Source organism: Vidua chalybeata, chromosome 20 (assembly GCF_026979565.1).
Source record: "Vidua chalybeata isolate OUT-0048 chromosome 20, bVidCha1 merged haplotype, whole genome shotgun sequence".
Taxonomy (NCBI): Eukaryota; Metazoa; Chordata; class Aves; order Passeriformes; family Viduidae; genus Vidua; species Vidua chalybeata.
In genome coordinates, this window is record NC_071549.1 from 4,412,470 (window position 1) to 4,429,998 (window position 17,529).

At 39.8% G+C, this 17,529-nt stretch overlaps 1 protein-coding gene across 1 annotated transcript in view; it reads right to left on the reverse strand.

The window, feature by feature from the left end:
- RABEP1 (rabaptin, RAB GTPase binding effector protein 1) overlaps window positions 1–17,529 on the reverse strand; it is a 47,596-nt gene that overhangs the window by 23,505 nt on the left and 6,562 nt on the right. Inside the window, exons 2-4 of the mRNA XM_053961217.1 lie at window positions 5,961–6,089; window positions 3,869–4,072; window positions 2,519–2,679 (exon numbers count right to left, since the gene is read on the reverse strand). Coding sequence (XP_053817192.1) covers window positions 2,519–2,679; window positions 3,869–4,072; window positions 5,961–6,089 — 494 coding nt within the window. The remainder of the gene's footprint in view (window positions 1–2,518; window positions 2,680–3,868; window positions 4,073–5,960; window positions 6,090–17,529) is intronic.

Sequence of the window (17,529 nt, forward strand, 5' to 3'; positions counted from 1 at the left end):
ATTGCTGGCTGCAAATGCCATTTTGCATGAGGAATTGATCACAAGTCTTCAAATAACACATCCCAAGTGATCAAGAAAGTTCCTCTTTTCACACTGGCTGCTGACACATGAATATTCATTATTTTGCTGCCCAAGCAAACCTTTTTATGGGCTTGGGATTTGCTTGTTTGTTTTTAGGTAAAATTGAATGTCCTTTTCCTAATTTTGATCTTATTCTTAGTCTCCTTGACAAAAAACCTCACAGGTTTAATAATAACAAAGAAGATTAAAACCTCATGCAAAGCAGTTTAAGCAATTATTTCAAGCTGCACTCTGAAAACCAGATTTCCCCCTCCCCCTCCTATTACATAAGATACATGTTCCTCTGCTTTACAGACCTAGAAAGCTTTCCAAGCTCCTATTACCAGAGATTAATAAACTGATCACCTTTTCCTTTAGGGATATTTAATTCCCTTTTAAAGGACTATACTTAAAAATACTATTTATCTGCTATGCTAAACTTCTCTAATAAGCCACTGAGTTTAGGTGAGCTGTGCTGCCATGTCAGCAGCTTGCAATTTCAACTTACACAATCAGTAACTACAGATTAAAAATATGAATCAGTTGAGAGAGACTGTTCTCTGAAAGTGCTTATTGGCAGTTAGTTGGGAGTGCAATGCCAGGACTTTTACACTGTGAACTCTACATCTTCTGGGTTGTTTCTACAAGCCTCACTGATCCAGTTTTGAACCTCCATTCAGCTTCAACCAAAGTCTTTTTGTACTTAATAAGACTAAAACCTTTTCTTAAAAACAGTAAATGTCTTACAATTGCAGTGGGATTAGAACAGGCTTTACCCTAACTCTTATCTTTGAAATCAGGGCTCCATGAAGAGCAGTCCCACAGCAATAATGCAACTACAACTAGCAATAGCCAGGAATCTCTTCCTAAGTCTCAGAAAAAGAATTCCATTTTGCAACACTAACACTGATTGCTTGCTACAACATAGTAGAAATAGCTAAAAAGTTTCTCCACACTGCATTTCTTCTGCTGACAGCAAGCAGGAACAGGGACATGCAGTGATGTGGCAGGTTATCAAATGTTAACCTACTTCATTATTGAATATAGGTTCAGTCACTACTTTAAAATTGTATTAGAATACCTTTAAGACTAAGGTAAGCTTGCTGAGATGAGAAATTCATGAAAATGCAAGTTATTATAATAAGATACAGAAAGATTTTTATAAAGTACTGATCTATTATGACAGGTTCAATTTCCTTCCCATCTGAAACACATTAAATCTTCAACCTCAAAAAAAAAAAGGAAAAAAAAAGAAAAAAAAAAATTCAAACTCAAGACAAGGCACCTCAATCTACTTCTATGAACTTTTCTCAGTCACAGATCTTTGAACAACTACAACAATATCTGTCCATACTCCAGAGCAATTACTTTTCATCATCTAGAGCTTGTTGTTTTATGACATCAAGGTTCTGTACTTCCTAGGGAGGCAGCAGTACCGTAATGCACAAACATGGCTTACTTTAGAGAAAGAGGAGAGACATCTTAGATATTCTGAGGTTTTAATTGGCACTTGATGTTTTTAAGAGCTGGAAAAAGAAGTAAAAAAAAAAGAAGTCTAAAGAAAACTTTATAAAACTGTTGGAATCCTGATGCTGAGAATTTTAAACTTTCTGTGCTTAAAGGCACAGACCCACAAGAGAACACTGCATTTGACCTGAGGTCGTGGAACAGGCTTTTGAAATTGATTAATAGCACTGGGATTAGGGGTGAGTAGTTGGTTAGAAGTGTGTAATATCACAGGGTGGAAAACTTAGAGTTTGGGGTTTTAGAATATAGAAATAAATATGAAGCAAGATGGAGGTTTTAGGGCAGGTTGTTCTTCTTTACCTTCTTCCTGGGTTTGGGTGATGTTTTGTGGTTGGACAGAAAAGTCCACATTGCGGGCTTTGAGGGATCAGTTATTGGTTAAAAGGGAAAATAATCTAGGTGTCCTTTCTTAATTGGATAGTTTAGTTTTAAAAGACCTTGTACCAAGAGTCAGTTAGCCAGTTTGTGCCTTGCTAATGAAAAAGCTGCTGAATTCACGGTACTGAGACTGTGACACAGATAAGGAATAATAAACACCTGAGTCTGAACACTAAACTGTCTCAAGTGCCTTCATTCCCCACCTCGAGAAATCAATACAAAACTGCAGTCAATCCAGAAAAATCTAAAGGTGGTTTTACTTGAGCTTATTTGACATCATGACAAGTGACTTTACAAGGCTGCCTGTTTTTACAAGTTGAAGGCTAAACTTTACCATCTTCTCAGGTGCAATTCTCTCACTGAATGCACATAATTAGGAACAAACTCTTTAAGGTTTTAAATGGATTAGGTCATGATGACTTCCATGAACAAAGGCTGGCAGCACCAGGCTGTGTGAACTGCTGAGGAATTCCAGCAGCCATAGGAATGAACGCATGCATGACCCCACAGGCCTATCCTCAAACAGAAACTGAGGAACTCCATTGCAATGTACCTTTTTCATTTCATTTTCTAGGTTTTCTTCCTCCTGGCCTTCAGAGAGTCGCCTCCTTAACTCCGCAATTTCCCGCTCCATGTTCTCTCGGTACTGGCTCCACTGAGCTCGCTCTTGCTCCATCCTGTGGTGATACTGCAGCTCATAGTCACGAACAGTCTCTAGAAAACAGCATTTTCAAAACTTATTTTCAATGTAAGTTAAAGAACAAAGCTTTAGGAACTCCATCTCCAACCACTCAATGATTTACTATAATTAATCAAAACTAGGACAACTCTCCCTTCCCTTGGACTCCTACCCCAAAACCCAAATACATAAGAACTGAAATTAAATTTCAATTAGTACCATCAACAGAATAGAGAGAAACTATCCCCAAAAACTGTACAACTCCTAATTTCAAGGAAACATACATAACTAATATCCTATTTAGCAGCACATTTTGTACCTCCAGGTACACCATCCAAACAAATTACTAAAACCTTAAAAAGGTACTCCAAAATTCAAACTTCTCACATAGCTTCCATTTCCCCAGGGTTCATATGACCCCTCTCAGCTCAGGAGCTGTCTGTTTACACTGGCACAGCTGAGCCTTAATCTAGGTCCATGTATCTGTGCAGATCATAAATAAACAGACATTTGTGTACTCAATATACATGAAGGTTTGTCTGTTCTGGGTGAAAAGCACAATGAGGTGATGGAAAAACTGCCCACAGCCGACAGGCACTAGGCTCAGGATGGTGTGATCCTGTCTGTGAACCTTTAAGAAAACAGACATTTGTGACAATAGGCTGTTCCCACTTCATATCCTTTAGTTCATTCCCTTTCTCTCAGAAATGTCAACAGCTGTGCAACGTGCAAATATAACAAGGAATAGATCAGAACTATCCAGAAAAAAAAACACCCAGGACTGAGAGAGCAGCATGTGCAGTCATTACCCTGGGGGAAGGCCCATGTAAGTACTGGAGGGACACTTGACTGTGTGAGAGCAGAACTGTGTTCACACAGAAGGAAAAAAGAGAATCATGCTGGCAGCTTAAAGCTGTTTGCAGACTTGTCAAATTACAGGCATCATACTTATCTTCGTGGAAGGATGAAGTATCACATTCATAGTCCCTCAAAAATGCTTTGCACATACATGAGGTTCCCATGGCCATGAATTCTAAATTCTGTCCTCTAGTTGACAATGAAAAACCCATCAAGCTCCTTTTCACAGCCTTGGGAATTACACTTCATCCAGCCCTTCTGCAGCTTTCCCAAGCCATAACAATTATCCATACTCTGAGGAAGTAGCAGGCACAAATCCCTGAAGACATCAGGGTGGCTGATCTCAGCAGCTTGCCTGGTTGTTACCTTTCATGATGGCCTGGAGGGAAGCCACTTCTTCTTGCCACTGCCTCTTGACCTCATCGATGGCCTCCTGCTTGGTGGTCTCTGACACTGTGGCTATGGCCTTGATGTTCTCCATTTCAGCGTGGGCCTCCATCAGCTGGGTCCGCAGCTGGCCCAGGTCATCCTGGGCTGCCTGCAGCACTGCATTCTGTCTTTTCAGGTCCTCTGAAAGGAGGATTGTATACATTTAGCTAGATTAATGAGTTCAACCTGAAGTGTAGCCCCAGTTGCTATGGCAAAGAACTGAAGGGAGTGAAGGAAGCAATGGTATTAAAACATCCACCTGTAACAACTGAACAAATGTTGGCAGGTCTCTTCAGGGAATGCTATTTCTTGACTTTGCTTGCCCTTGCCTTTTATTAAAGGAGCATCTTATGGATACAGACACTAGAGATAACTAGTACCTATATACCTGATGAAAGTGAATTGTGCTTTTCATCAGTTATTATTATTTAACTAATTCTGGTAATTCATCTGGAAAAGGCACAACCAGACTGGAGAAGAGTTTTCCCCCCATTTCTGGGACGAACTTGGTTCTTAATTTGGATGGAACACTTCATACTGCTTGAACAGAAACACTCTGACCACTTTGGAGAGTACACACAAGAAAAATATGCAGCCTAATTCGCTCTTTACCAAAGACTTTGGTAAAACTGAGCTTCTGCAAAGAAAAGGGATACATTCAATGCAACACCCACTACTTCCCTAATTGTTGCAACTATAAACAGAAATTAAACTAACTTCATATTATCCTCCTGAGTTCTCAGCTAATCTGAAATAGACACTTCTGGAAGACATATATTATATAATTAATTCCAAAAGCACTACCACAAAATATGTGTTTTATGTGCACATGGCCTGCTTCTATGGCAATCACTTTTAGCAGAAACATCTGGCCAGCACACAACCAACATCAAGCTATCTCCATGTATTTCCCTCAGGGCCAAAAAGCTGAATCAATCCTGGTGCTCTCACCCCTGATAGAGAATATAGAACCCAGAGCTAATCAAATACTTAAAAGGACATTAATCCTTGTGTTAAAAATCCAAGCCTCTGTAACATTAATGTTCTTAGTTTTCAAATGATAGTGTTGAAGATGGGTCCCAACAGCCCCAATGAACATTAGGAGAGGGTCTTGGAGACAGGGAGGGGGAAAAAACTTTTTTTTTTTGGGGGGGGGGGGGGGGAAGAAAAATAATTGCTTGTATATTGTTCTCTGGTGTCTTTTCACTTCAGTAGCTGTGAAAGTTGGGGTGTTTTTTCGTCCCCTATCACAATTTATTTTGTATTTTTTGACTGTACCAAAATGGGAGAATTATTGCTGATCTCATCAGTAGTGTCTTGTATCTTAAATTTCCTTTCATCCAGCCTTAGAAACACAAATAAATAGGCTTGCTGTATGATCCAATCTTCATTATGCCTGTTGTATTTCTGCTCTCATAAGCTTATGCAGCAGCTGCAGTCTTAATGCATTATGTTTTGGCTCTGCTTTTATATGTTAAAGACAGGAAAATCACCAGAATTAGATAAATCAATCTGGCTCTCAGAACAGCTACCTCTACTCTCTGATCCTTCATCAGATATTTGAGCTCATATGATTTAAATTTTCCTATAAATTGTGTTATTGAAATAGATGCCCTTGGCTGGTATTAAAACTTTTATAATGTTTGCCTGCTTACAGCCTACCTCAGATGGAAATTTAAGACAAATAAATGCTACATTATAAAAAAGGCAACAGAGTAGAAACAGCACAGCATCCAGGCTATATCTTTCCATTTACCAGATCAGCTCCTGCTCAGAGAGCACACCTTCAGGAAATTAGTATTAAAACTCAGTGGTGGTGTTTCTGCATGGACATCAAGTTGCTTTGGCTCCTATCCATGAGGCAGATCTTTAAATTTAATTTTAAAGTTCATTCTAGGATGCTCAATAGTCACCTGTTGAATCTCTTACATTCTTATTATAACTGTTTAAAAGACTATGCTTCATACAGGGATTATTTGAAAATGAAGTTCAATAACCTTTAGAATAATTCAGAGAACTGAGGACTTACCTTCCTTAGCCAGGTATAACTCCTTAAATTTTGCTCTCTTTTGATTAAATTCTTGCTCAAGTTGCTGCTTTGTGCGCAGAAATTCTGCATTGACCTTTTCCAATTCTGCTACCCGTTGTAGAAGAGCATCTAAAAATAAAGCAGAAGATAAGGTACATCACTAACAGTTATCCAGACATCCCATTCTGCAAGGCTGAGGTTTGGAGCCTACTCTTTTTAAAATATCTTTACTCATTAGCTCTACTGTTGCCCTATGATAATGAGGAAAACTAGCCAGTCCTTTAAGGAACAAAGGAAGGTAGGTTTTCTTAAGAATGTAACACCAAATTCTAATTAAACATCTCTAGGGAACTAGAGGGAATGTGGCAGGGAGTTCTGCAGAAAACAATCTTCCAAAGAAAACCACAATCTGGTATCTGGTATATACAATGAAGGAAGAAATAGAAATAATTCTGGTGATGTTTTTTTCCCCTGGGAAGTGTGTGAGGGCTGAGCAATAAAGCACCAAGTGCTCAGAGGCTGAGGTCAAAGAAAGCAAAGTGACAGCAGCTCAGCTAACAGCTATGAAAGGGCAAAGCACAGGAAGGAAACCCTGTGAGCTAAAAATTAGGTGCCATTATCAATCCAGTCTTCAGTTCTGCATGTTAACTCTCCTCATTTGCAGCAGGTAAAAATCCTCAAGGGAGCACATACATCGCTGTTTTCCAGAATTTACCACATCAGCCCTTCATCTGGTGGTACAACAAAATAAGGAAGAGTAGGAAGACTACAAAGATGGTTATAACATGCTTATTATTCAAAAAAAAAAAAAAAAAAAGATACCATTTTATGATGCTATAAAGATCCCATACAATCACTAACCTATCTGCATGTGCAATATCAACTTCCTTGCACCTCAAGTTCTGCTGTAGGTGGCAGTTTCAACTTGCACACCTCAGAATTCAAATACGAATTAGAAAGAGAAGACTGATGAACCAGAATAAAACACATCTCCCTGCTGCAATGCACTGGGGAAAACAATGAGACTCTACATGAGTCTCTGTGTTCTGCAAAAGCATTCTGTGGGCATGTTCCAACTCTGCCGTGCAAAGTGAATCACTTCAGTCACAGCCTCTATATAGCACAGACTAGATACACAAAATATTGATCCATCAGAGGTGTCTGTGTATCCCATCCAACACTTCCCACCACATCCAAGTACTGAAAACACAATCCAAAGGCTACACTGCTTCAGCATCAAACATTCAGACTCACAAACAGCTGGAAGCAGCTCTACAGCTTGCAGTGGTAAAACACTGCATGGGCAATGCCATTGAGATGGGGCCACTTATTTTTGGTACCAGGTGATGTAGAGTAAGAGCAGACACAAACAAAAGGATCTTATAAAAGCACAATATATTTTACTGATTGCTGGTTATAACAGCTTATGGTGCTACAAAATACAGCACCTAATCTCATCAGCTCTGTACTGAATAAAAGATAAATGCAGATATAGGAGTGACAACATTTTAATGTCGCTTTTTAAAAAAAATCCTAATTTTGTGGTTTTTTTTATCACCTTAAATACAAACACATAGGTTTTTCTAGCCAGCATAGAGGGGGGATAGTTCCTTATGTGATAGATCCTTATGTGGATAGTTCAAAGCCAACTGCACAGGAGTGTTCTCCAGAAAATGAAAGGAATCTGCAGCAAAGACACACTGAGAGCAAAGCTTCAAGTGAGTTCAGAGAGTGTCTGGATCAAAACCAGGGATGAAACAGCACATGTGGAACCAAGTCTGGGTAGGAAAAATGCTTCCCAAGGTTAAAGGGTTGCCTTTGATCTCTTGCAAAGGGAAAGGGTTTGCTTGTGTTTCCACTCCCCACAGTCCTGCGCAGAGCCCGCAACCACCGTGGCACCTCCTGCTCCACAGCCCACGAACAGCTGGGCTGGCCCTAAGGAGCTGGGCCTGAGCTCAGCTTCAGCTCCTCAAGGGAAACTCCTGGAGGCACTAGAGCCTAAGGGAGCTGTGTGCCAGGGCCAGCCAGGCAGCTCTGCATCCACAGGTACCACCCTGCAGCCTCAGCACACATTCCAACTGAACAAGGAGGAATCTGGACATCATTCACCTTGCAAATACTCTTTTGAAGACCACACAAAGAAACTGTTGCATTATACAGTTAGTAATTCTGAAAGTTAAACCAACTGTAGACTTGACTCTCCTGCTCTCAAAGATGACTCGAGCATTCCTTGTTTACTTAATTCCCTTTCCATCTTCCTTCAGCAGAGAGACAGCAGCAGCTGTGCTGCTGCACCCATCAGAAAGTGCAAAGCAACCGAGCTGTACTTCTTCTGAAGGTGTGAGTTGCTTCTGCTGAGGTTGGAAGGGCAAGAGGACACCCCAAGAGCAGAACGTTTAAGTGCTTTCAACTGGGGAAACAAAAGACTCATCCTTTTAAAATCCTCCTGCCCAAGCAGAAAGAGGGAAGGCAGTCACCAAGAAGGAAATGAAATTTAAATATTTACATTTTTATAGTATTCCCCCCTCTCTGCAGCCTGGCAGTTATGTCTAAAATGTAATAAATAAATAGCTAAATTATCAACCCCCTCCACAACTGAGCTCTGGCAGCTGTCAGGGCCAGCTGCAGGCATTCAAAAAAAACAAGTAGTTTAAGATCTCAACTGTAGGTCATCCATCACTGCAACTGTGCATTAACATTGTTCTTTCAATTCTGTACTAAGTTTAAAGTGGTTTTACCACCTGTGCTACATATACAGCTCAGGACAGACCTCAGTACATCCCCACTGCAGTGAGACAAGGCACAAACTTGAGGACAAAAGGCTTTATAGGTCAACATCAACCCCCTCGAACACACCTGCATAACAAGTAAAAGCAAAAGAAAGTTTATTTTCTGAGACACCCTAACAACTACCACCTTTCTGCTAAGTGATTAAGTTTGCAAAGAAATTAGTTTCTTCCTGAGAGGTACAATTTGTACAAAAGCCATACAGATGCTTCCCAAAATGCAAGTGTGATCCCAAGCCCAGACTGCCAGGCACAGGTACCCTCGGGCTCCATGGCATAGATTTAAGTCCACCTGGAAATGCACTGGAGTCAATGGCAGGAAATGGGCTCATCCATAGATTTCCAATTAGGCCTTTGTCATTTATAACTTAATTTTCACTCTGAATTTAGATCCAACTCACCTCAGGCTATAACAGAGCTGAAAAAGAAAACTTAGTTGCTGTCACAGGCTATCAACTTAAAGCCAGCCCCAAAAGCAAGCCATCCATTTGCAGTGAGTATTGCCCGGGCTGCCAGCTATCAATGTTTAACCAGGGATGAGGCAGAGCAAACACAGCCCTGGAGATGGGCAGCGCTGCTGGAGCTGTGCCCGACTGCAACCGGATCCGGGGTCACACAGCACCGGCACGGAACGCTCTGTATTTCCTCACAGCAGCACTGTGAAGACCTAATTCCCTATTTAGGGCCCTCTTTAGGGCCCTAAGTCATCAAAAAACAAACAAAAACCCTAAAGAAACCCCAAAAACCCTATCAATTTCTTAATTTCGGAAATAGCACTGAGAAAACTTTAAATTAAAATGGATATGCCAAACTAAAAAAATCCTAACAAGAAATCCTCTTGGCCAACAATTTAAAATAGTGTTTTTTCACAGATTATTAAGCTAAAAAGACTACAGATGACAGAGTTATAGATGCCAATTAAATCACTAGCTTTATTTCTAGCTAGCAACACAGATTTTGCAGAGATACTCCAGGTCAGACAAGGGATCCCCCATCTCCTGTGGAGCACTGACATTACAGCAAAGCACAGTGAATGTCATCATGTGCCTTAACCAGGGAGAAGAACTCAAAAGAAGGGCAGCAAAATCCATTTCAGAGCAGACTCATCAATCTACAGGAGAGCCATGAAACTGCTGCAATACATGAAGAGAAACTAGTGAAAAAAGATACAGGCTTCTCTTAACCCACTGCACAGCAGAATTCCAACTCTAGGAAAACCACACATTTCTTATTGACTAGTTATTTATATGCTGTTCCACAGATCAGCTCCAAAAAGAGTTAAATTTTATATATGATAGTTTCCAGTTACACAAACATGTAGCGATCATTCCAGAACTAAGACAGACAAAGCTGATTATCAATAAGACTATTTTTGAATGCCAGGTCTATTTATAAAATTAATGCCATAGAGCTTTCTGCTTGATATTTAAAGAGTAAAACATGACATCAAGAGTTCAGTCCAACATAGCTGAAATATGAAAACAGAGCAGAAAAAAACTTACATGTACAATCAACTTTTTGGAGACAAAAAATAGTTTATGTCATTTTCTACCTTTCTTTTGCTATCATTACTTGAAACAAAGTATGAAAAAATACTTATTCCTATGAATGAGAGTTTCTACTATGACTTTCTACTGTTTTCCATGAGCACTAATTTTCATTTATCATGACATCATACTGGAGCCACAAATATACTACTACATAAACTTTTAATCTAAGTCTGCCACCAGACCATTCATATAGACTGTTAAATGCTTTTCTTTATTTTACTCAAACAAGATTTGATGAAAAAAGAACAACCAACCCCCACACTCTTACAATAAACCCCAATTTAAAGCCTATAAACCCCCAATAAACCCCAGCTGTTTGCATGAGACAGAAGCAAAGGAACAGATTATGGTTCTTTGAACAAGCATGTTAAACAGAAGCAATTCCTGACTTATGAAATGGGGTTGCTTTATTTTCAATAAACATTTTCCCTTACACACAGATAACCAACAGCAGCAGATCAAACTTGAGGGGAAAAAAAAAAAAAAACCCAGGAAGAAAAGAATCATTTGCTTTTCTCAAACTCGCAAGCATCAAGCATTTAATTTACTGGGACAAATGGCTCAAGCTCACCAGTCACACTTTCCTTGTTTTATTTGAGGGCAGAGAATGACCCCTGACTTCTCACTTGCCACCTTCTGTTTCAGAGTGGCACCAAATGCCTCCAACTGTCACAGCTCCCCTTTCAGAGTGTTTCACTGTGTGTGGTGAGGAGAACTCAAGCCCAGAAAGGGGAAAACCAGGGGGTTCTGCCCCACAGCTGTGCCCTGGCACAGGACCTGCTCCCCAGCACTGCAGAAGAGGCTCGGGCAGTTCCCCATTTTGGGCAGTGCAGCTTTCAGACACTGCTGCATTCATCCAGCCATTTCTGGCTGACTGTACAGCCGAAGGTTATGTGACATCCACACTTTGTTCTCTATTGACTAAACATTCGCCGGCAAACAATCCAGTACCAATTTAAGGCCAAATCCATAAAACTTGGTGTTGCTGACAAATGCAGGTATCACCATGCAGATCAGAGCCTTGCTGCATCATATCTGTTACAGAAGCTTTATATTTATTACAGTAAATCAGCAAGTGCAGGATGAAAAACATTCAGCCAAGCATTGCATGTTAAAAACATTTAAACACATAATAAATACTTTATTAATATCAAGTGGAAGTTTGCAATATATTATTAAAGTTTGAAAGTAATGTTATTTTTAATTGAAGCTGAATGACCAACATCTTTCCACTATAGCCTGTAATCTCAGTAGTGCCTATTACCACTCTTTATTTTTCTTTTTTATGCTAAACATTGTGTGGCATCCTACATTAAGGATCTTAGAGAGAAAATGAAAAGCCATCACTAAATTAAAGTAATTAAAATCTGAAGAAATTTAGATGTTTGAATAAATGGGAAGACTCTCTTCTATAATACAATCAAGAATCACAGAATGGTTTGGGCTGGAAGGGACCTTAAAAATCATCTCATTACAAACCCCTGGCTTGTGCAGGGACACCTTCCATTACATGAGGCTGCTCCAAGCCCTATCCACCCTGGCCTTGGACACTTCCAGGGATGAGGCAGCCACAAGAAGAGAACAAGCAAAAGGGAGAGAAAAAAAAAGGTCCTTTAAATGGCTTAATTAAACCTGCAGAGATAAACAGCCATATGCAGTAACAACCAAGTAATTTTCCCCAACAGCACAGCAAACATCTTCATGCACAATTACAAGGAAAAGAAGGCCAACACACAGTTTCTCCTTCCCCATTTTTTTCCACTTCCCACTTTTTCTCCCTTTTCACAGTACTCACAATGTGTTAACTACTTCCTTGCTTTGTTATTGCCTCCTTCATGTTCTTTCCTGGACAGCAGGAAAGCAGGCAGTTGCTTCCTGGGGTCCAGATCTCCATCTCATGACACTCCACTTCACTCAGTAAAGGAGAATCACACCTGACTTCCAGTTTGATAAACCCACTTCATGTGACTCTTACATTACTTCATGAAGTAATGCTCTTCTATACACTTAGTCATTCTGACCCCAGGTTAACTTAAGTCTAGTTTTAAATTTATGCATAGTTAACCATTATTTACATTGGACTGCAATGGAACATTGTTCACTCACATCAAGTATCACGGGAATGCACTTAAACATGGATGTCCATGTTGACAAAAGTGAGCTTGAATTTTTTTCCAGTAGTTTCTTTTCATTTGCCAAAAGGATCATTTCTTCCCAAGGATAGTCCCCTACCTCCATCATTACAGCCTGGCTTTTGGTACATCCCTGCTCACCATAGTAGCTGCTTCTCTCCTTTTAACCAGGCTGCCATCAGAACTCTCAGTTCTGTACACACAGTCCTCTCCACAGTAGTCCCAACTTAATGCACAAAAATTTTACCACCATTAGTTTTCACTCTATTTCATCTCTACCACTGATGTTTTGGTGAGGAGAACAATTAGTCAAGAAATTTCAGAAGAACACTATTGGTTAGCATTTTCTTTCCAAGAAAATCAACCACACTCTGTGCTTTATCATTTCTTTGAATAATTTAAATAGGGCAGCAATGGATGAATTCCAGAGTTGGAAAAGTCAACCAGACAACACCAATAGTGGAATACTATGGAAAGGATTTTGGCTGTATCCTGCTGCTACCACCAGTGAAGCTCCTCAGAAATGCAGTGTTGCTAAGCTTGAATGCATATCAGAGTATTTCAAAAGTCAACAGCAAGCTACAGTCTGGTGAACTTTGAATTCATCTACAGTGACAAAATGGAGAGAACAGAGTTACCAATCTCATCACAATCACCAGCATTTTCCCTGCTCCCTGAGTGCTTGCATCTTGTTCCCCTTGCTTTAACATTTTTTCTTTTTTATATCTGCTCTTTTTAGGAGGATCAATTTGGGAAAAAAAAAAAAAACAACAACCAAGAAACAAAAAAACAAACCAAAACTGCTCAGTGTCTCCTTGGATTTATGAAGAGGGTTATTTACTCTACAGGCTGTGGGCATTTACTCAGACCAGTCACTGCTTGAGCAAACAAGAGCAGGGTGATGGCAGCACAGAACTGGGCAAGCTGAAGTCCCCAAGAATTGGGCACATTTCTCCAAGAGGGTTCACAGCTGGATTACAGCCCTGCCAGCGCTAGGCCACCCTAGGTACATCTCCACACCCTGCAGGCACAGCAAAGCTTTTTGAGCGTTTCACACATCTGAGCTCAGACAATGCAGCTGTCAAACGCTTCACACCTGTCCCTGCCCCTTTCATTTCACCAGCCTGTGCCTCCTCATTGCCTGCAAGATAAACACCAACAGAGGGTGTTTTAAGCAGGCACAGAGGCTCCTCCAGCCTGGAACCAGATCTCCAGCACAGCCACCTATTCCCTTCCACAGCATTTGAAAACAAGTCCCCAAAAATGTCAAGTCACGTAAATCTTCCTGACCAGAGCAAGACTGAAAACATGAATGAGCCTTCGTATTTACACAGGAATATTTCTGCCAAGTTTTTCCACACTACCACGTCTCATCATTTGTATGATATAACCAGAAAATCCAGAACTGGATTACACGTGGCAATTCCACTTGACAGTGAGGTTTTCAGTGTGTCTTCCCAGTTAAAGAAAATTTAAGTTGAGGATATTGTCTGTTTTAGTAAACCACAAGGAATATGATGTTCTGATGAAATAAAAATATTTCAGATTGAGAGCCATTTAGGGAGAGATTCTGATATGCATTTCATTTTACAGGAGACCCCCTACACAATTTGCACTCTGAGCACCACTAATGCAACTGTTCTCTTAAAATGTAAACATTTGCTAAACCCAGACAACAGACTGATTTTCTTTCAAGATAATTTAATTGCTGACTCATTTGCAGTGGGAGGAAAAAAATCCCTGTGACACCTTATTATATGTTTATCACTTTGCCTACAGATTTATTAAAGGCTATCCTCTTCAGGCTGAAAAATGGAAATAAAGTATGACTCAACTCTCAGGAAAAAACAACCAAAAAAAACCAACACAAAACAACCCTACTGCATTGTTGTCTTTGATGAAGTTAATATATAAAAGAAAACCATTACATTAATTCCAAAATTCCCCCAGACACCACTAGTCTGAGATCTTGTGCTGTCTTGCTGTTTGTCATGGGGCCAAGAATTGAGGTGTAGCTTTGAGAGCATTCAGGCTACAGACTACCCCAGGTACTCTGCTTCCCCATTTCTGAGCAGAAAGAACAAATTAATGATAACCTAACACACTTAAAAATTCAAAGGAAGGTAACAAAAGCGAAATATAGCTCAACCAAGAAAGTGATGTGGAAGAAACCAGAAAGAAACCAATGTTTGTGAAATTTATATAGGCAATGGCTTCTGTAATTTATCATTGCTACAGGTATGAGGACACTGCCATTTAAAGCAAACTGGCATCCTTATGAACATTTTCAAAAGCTGAAATAATCACAAGAGCATGGAAACTCACTTTCACATGCACAGTTACCAGACAGCACTACAGTAATTTCACAGGTACCAGAAAAACTTCAGAAATAGCAGCAACCATACACAACTCAAGAGTTATGGATGTGAACAAGCAGCACAAAAGGGAGTTAACACCCAATTTCATTCCCACTGTGGTTCCCTATCCCTTGCCACATAATCTGGCCACTCAAATTGGTATACAGAAAATAAACTGGGAAAGAGAACAGGTAAAAACTTATTTTCAAGGAATAGTAATTTCAAAATTTTAGTTGCCAGAACAGCAGGTTGTAGGCATGAAAAAACAGCGCTGTAGAGTAGCCACTTAAAGGATATAAATCTTAATAAATGGCCTGGAAAATAGCCTGTTGCTAGATATATGTATGGTATATATATATATGGTATAAATATACTATATTTAACATTGTGATGTTAAATATAGTATAACAAATAATAATAAGAAAAAACAATTAACATATTTATTTGATAAGGAACAGGATACAGATCCTATTATTTGGAGTAAGGTTTCTACAATAATTTAATAGGTTCCCTGAGAACAACAGACTAGTACTCCCCCAAGCCTCAAGAATTTATTTCTTGACAGAAAATACTGCTGAGATTCTATATATTCATATTTTTTCTACCACTTGTCAACTACATGAATTCCTGAACAGTTAAAAAGGAAGAAAATCCTCTTCCAGCATGAAATTTTCAAATAATTTAAAATATTCCAGGGGTCTAAGCAACACAGAATGGGAAGGCTTTACTAAGCCCGCAGTTACTATCATTTTAAATCAATTTCTGTACTGGTGGTCATCTGACAGGGTAACTCAGCACTCCCACCTCACTGTGAGCACACGTGCCTTTTAGCCCCACCACGCTATGAGAGCTTTTGACAGCAGTGACAGCATCAGAAGTGATACAGGAAAAAGTTGGAGGGTGGGAGGGGAGTGAGTCTCAAACCAGGTCCAAAGCAGACCACACCTAACACTTGGCTGAGCACAGAGCAGACATGACACACACATGGCAATGAACAGGCAGATCAGAGTAAAGTGGGAAAAAAAAAATCAGAACTATACCCTTGGACTGTCATATTATTACTGTGTGGTCTACACCCTTCCTTTATGCCAGCTCTAATGCTTATCAAGTCTTTCACTAAATTAAACTAATTAATTCAGCAGTGAGTCGTTCTCAACTGGGTGACTGAGCTGAACTGGGCTCAGTGATGGGTCCAATGTGCAGAGCTGGCACAAAGGAAATGAGGGAAACACAACTGTGGGAGCAGGAAGAAAAGAGCAGGAACAGTTCTTTCAGCAGCAGCAACCTTCTAGACTGGCTTAGCTGCAACATGAAACCACAGCTTATGGGTACAGTCTGATTATCAGTTTAACCTAAGTGCTTGCTGTCTGCCAAAAGAAATAGTCTGGCCTTCCTTCTGTCCCCCACTCTCCCTTGTGGCAACTGAGATTGGTGTAGTCATGCAGCAGAACTTACTTTTTAAAGACTTGATGAGTGACATTTGTAAGTGATAAATGACCTTTTTCAAATCTTGATTTCCACTCAGACTCTCCTGGGGAAGCTGACAAACTAATTGGTATTAGAAAGCAAATTCCAAAGCTCAGGTTTCCCACCAGTGTTTGTACACACAAGTTTTCAACAAATGCAACTGAAAGAGTTGCACTGCACTGCAGTTTCCAGTATAGAAGTGCTTACACTGGTACAAAACCTAGAGCTGTAGATAAAAATATATCAGAAAACATTCCTATCCCACAGTAAGATTAGGCTCACATTTACTCTTACTTGAAAGCAAACACGCAGTTAGATTAGACATTGTAACAGGCCATTACAGCTCCTCCTGATGGATCCTCAGCTAAATGTAATCCTCAGTGCCTCCAACAAATTTAACTCCCTAACATCAGGAGTTAAAGCACCAGTTTGAGATTTAACATCTTTATCTCCAGTTTCATCTAAGACTCCAACAGAAGCTGTGAAGACCAGACAGACAGCTCTAATACCTTCACAGCTAGAAGTGTCACTCAAGCACAGAACCCAGAGTTTGCCTAATTGCTTTCCCATTAATTTCACATTGGAGAAGATATAAACAGACATTGCAAGCTGGCAATTAAGAAAACCTTACTTGAAACCAATCTTTAAAAGAAAATTTTAAAGATGCAGTATATGACATAAAGATGCCAGCCTGTCAGATGATCTGAATTAACAGAGTCAAATTTATGCTTTGTACTTCACCAAAATAAACCAAGTAACACCACAGATAAAATGTATCAGAGGGATTCTGGCAGAGGTTACTGTTAATGTAAGATGAATGTTCCAATTCTTGGGTCTGAAGTCAATGGGAGTCTAATATGAACTCCTGTAAGCCTTAGGAAAGACAATTTTCTTAAAGGATATTGGACATGAAAATTTATTGTAGATGGTTAAAATACTTACTGCTTGAGCAATAACTTCTAGCACTCCTCTGTTTCTTCCTGTGTATATTAAGGCAATGACACTGAACACACAGATGTAAGGACTGTATTATACTCTGTGGTTTTATCTGCATTACTGTTTGCAAGTTACTGCTTTGTTCTTTTTTTTAAAGCAACCAACCATGGTGCTGCCTCCTCATTTTGCATAGCACTGATGCAGCATAGATGAAAATAAATCATTTCTGTTGGGGAGTATTTTAATGGTGACCAGCCATGCAAATACAAAGTTACCCTACCAAGGCAGGGGTGTGGGGGATAAACAGTTATACAGGAAACACCCATCAAAAATGGTGAACG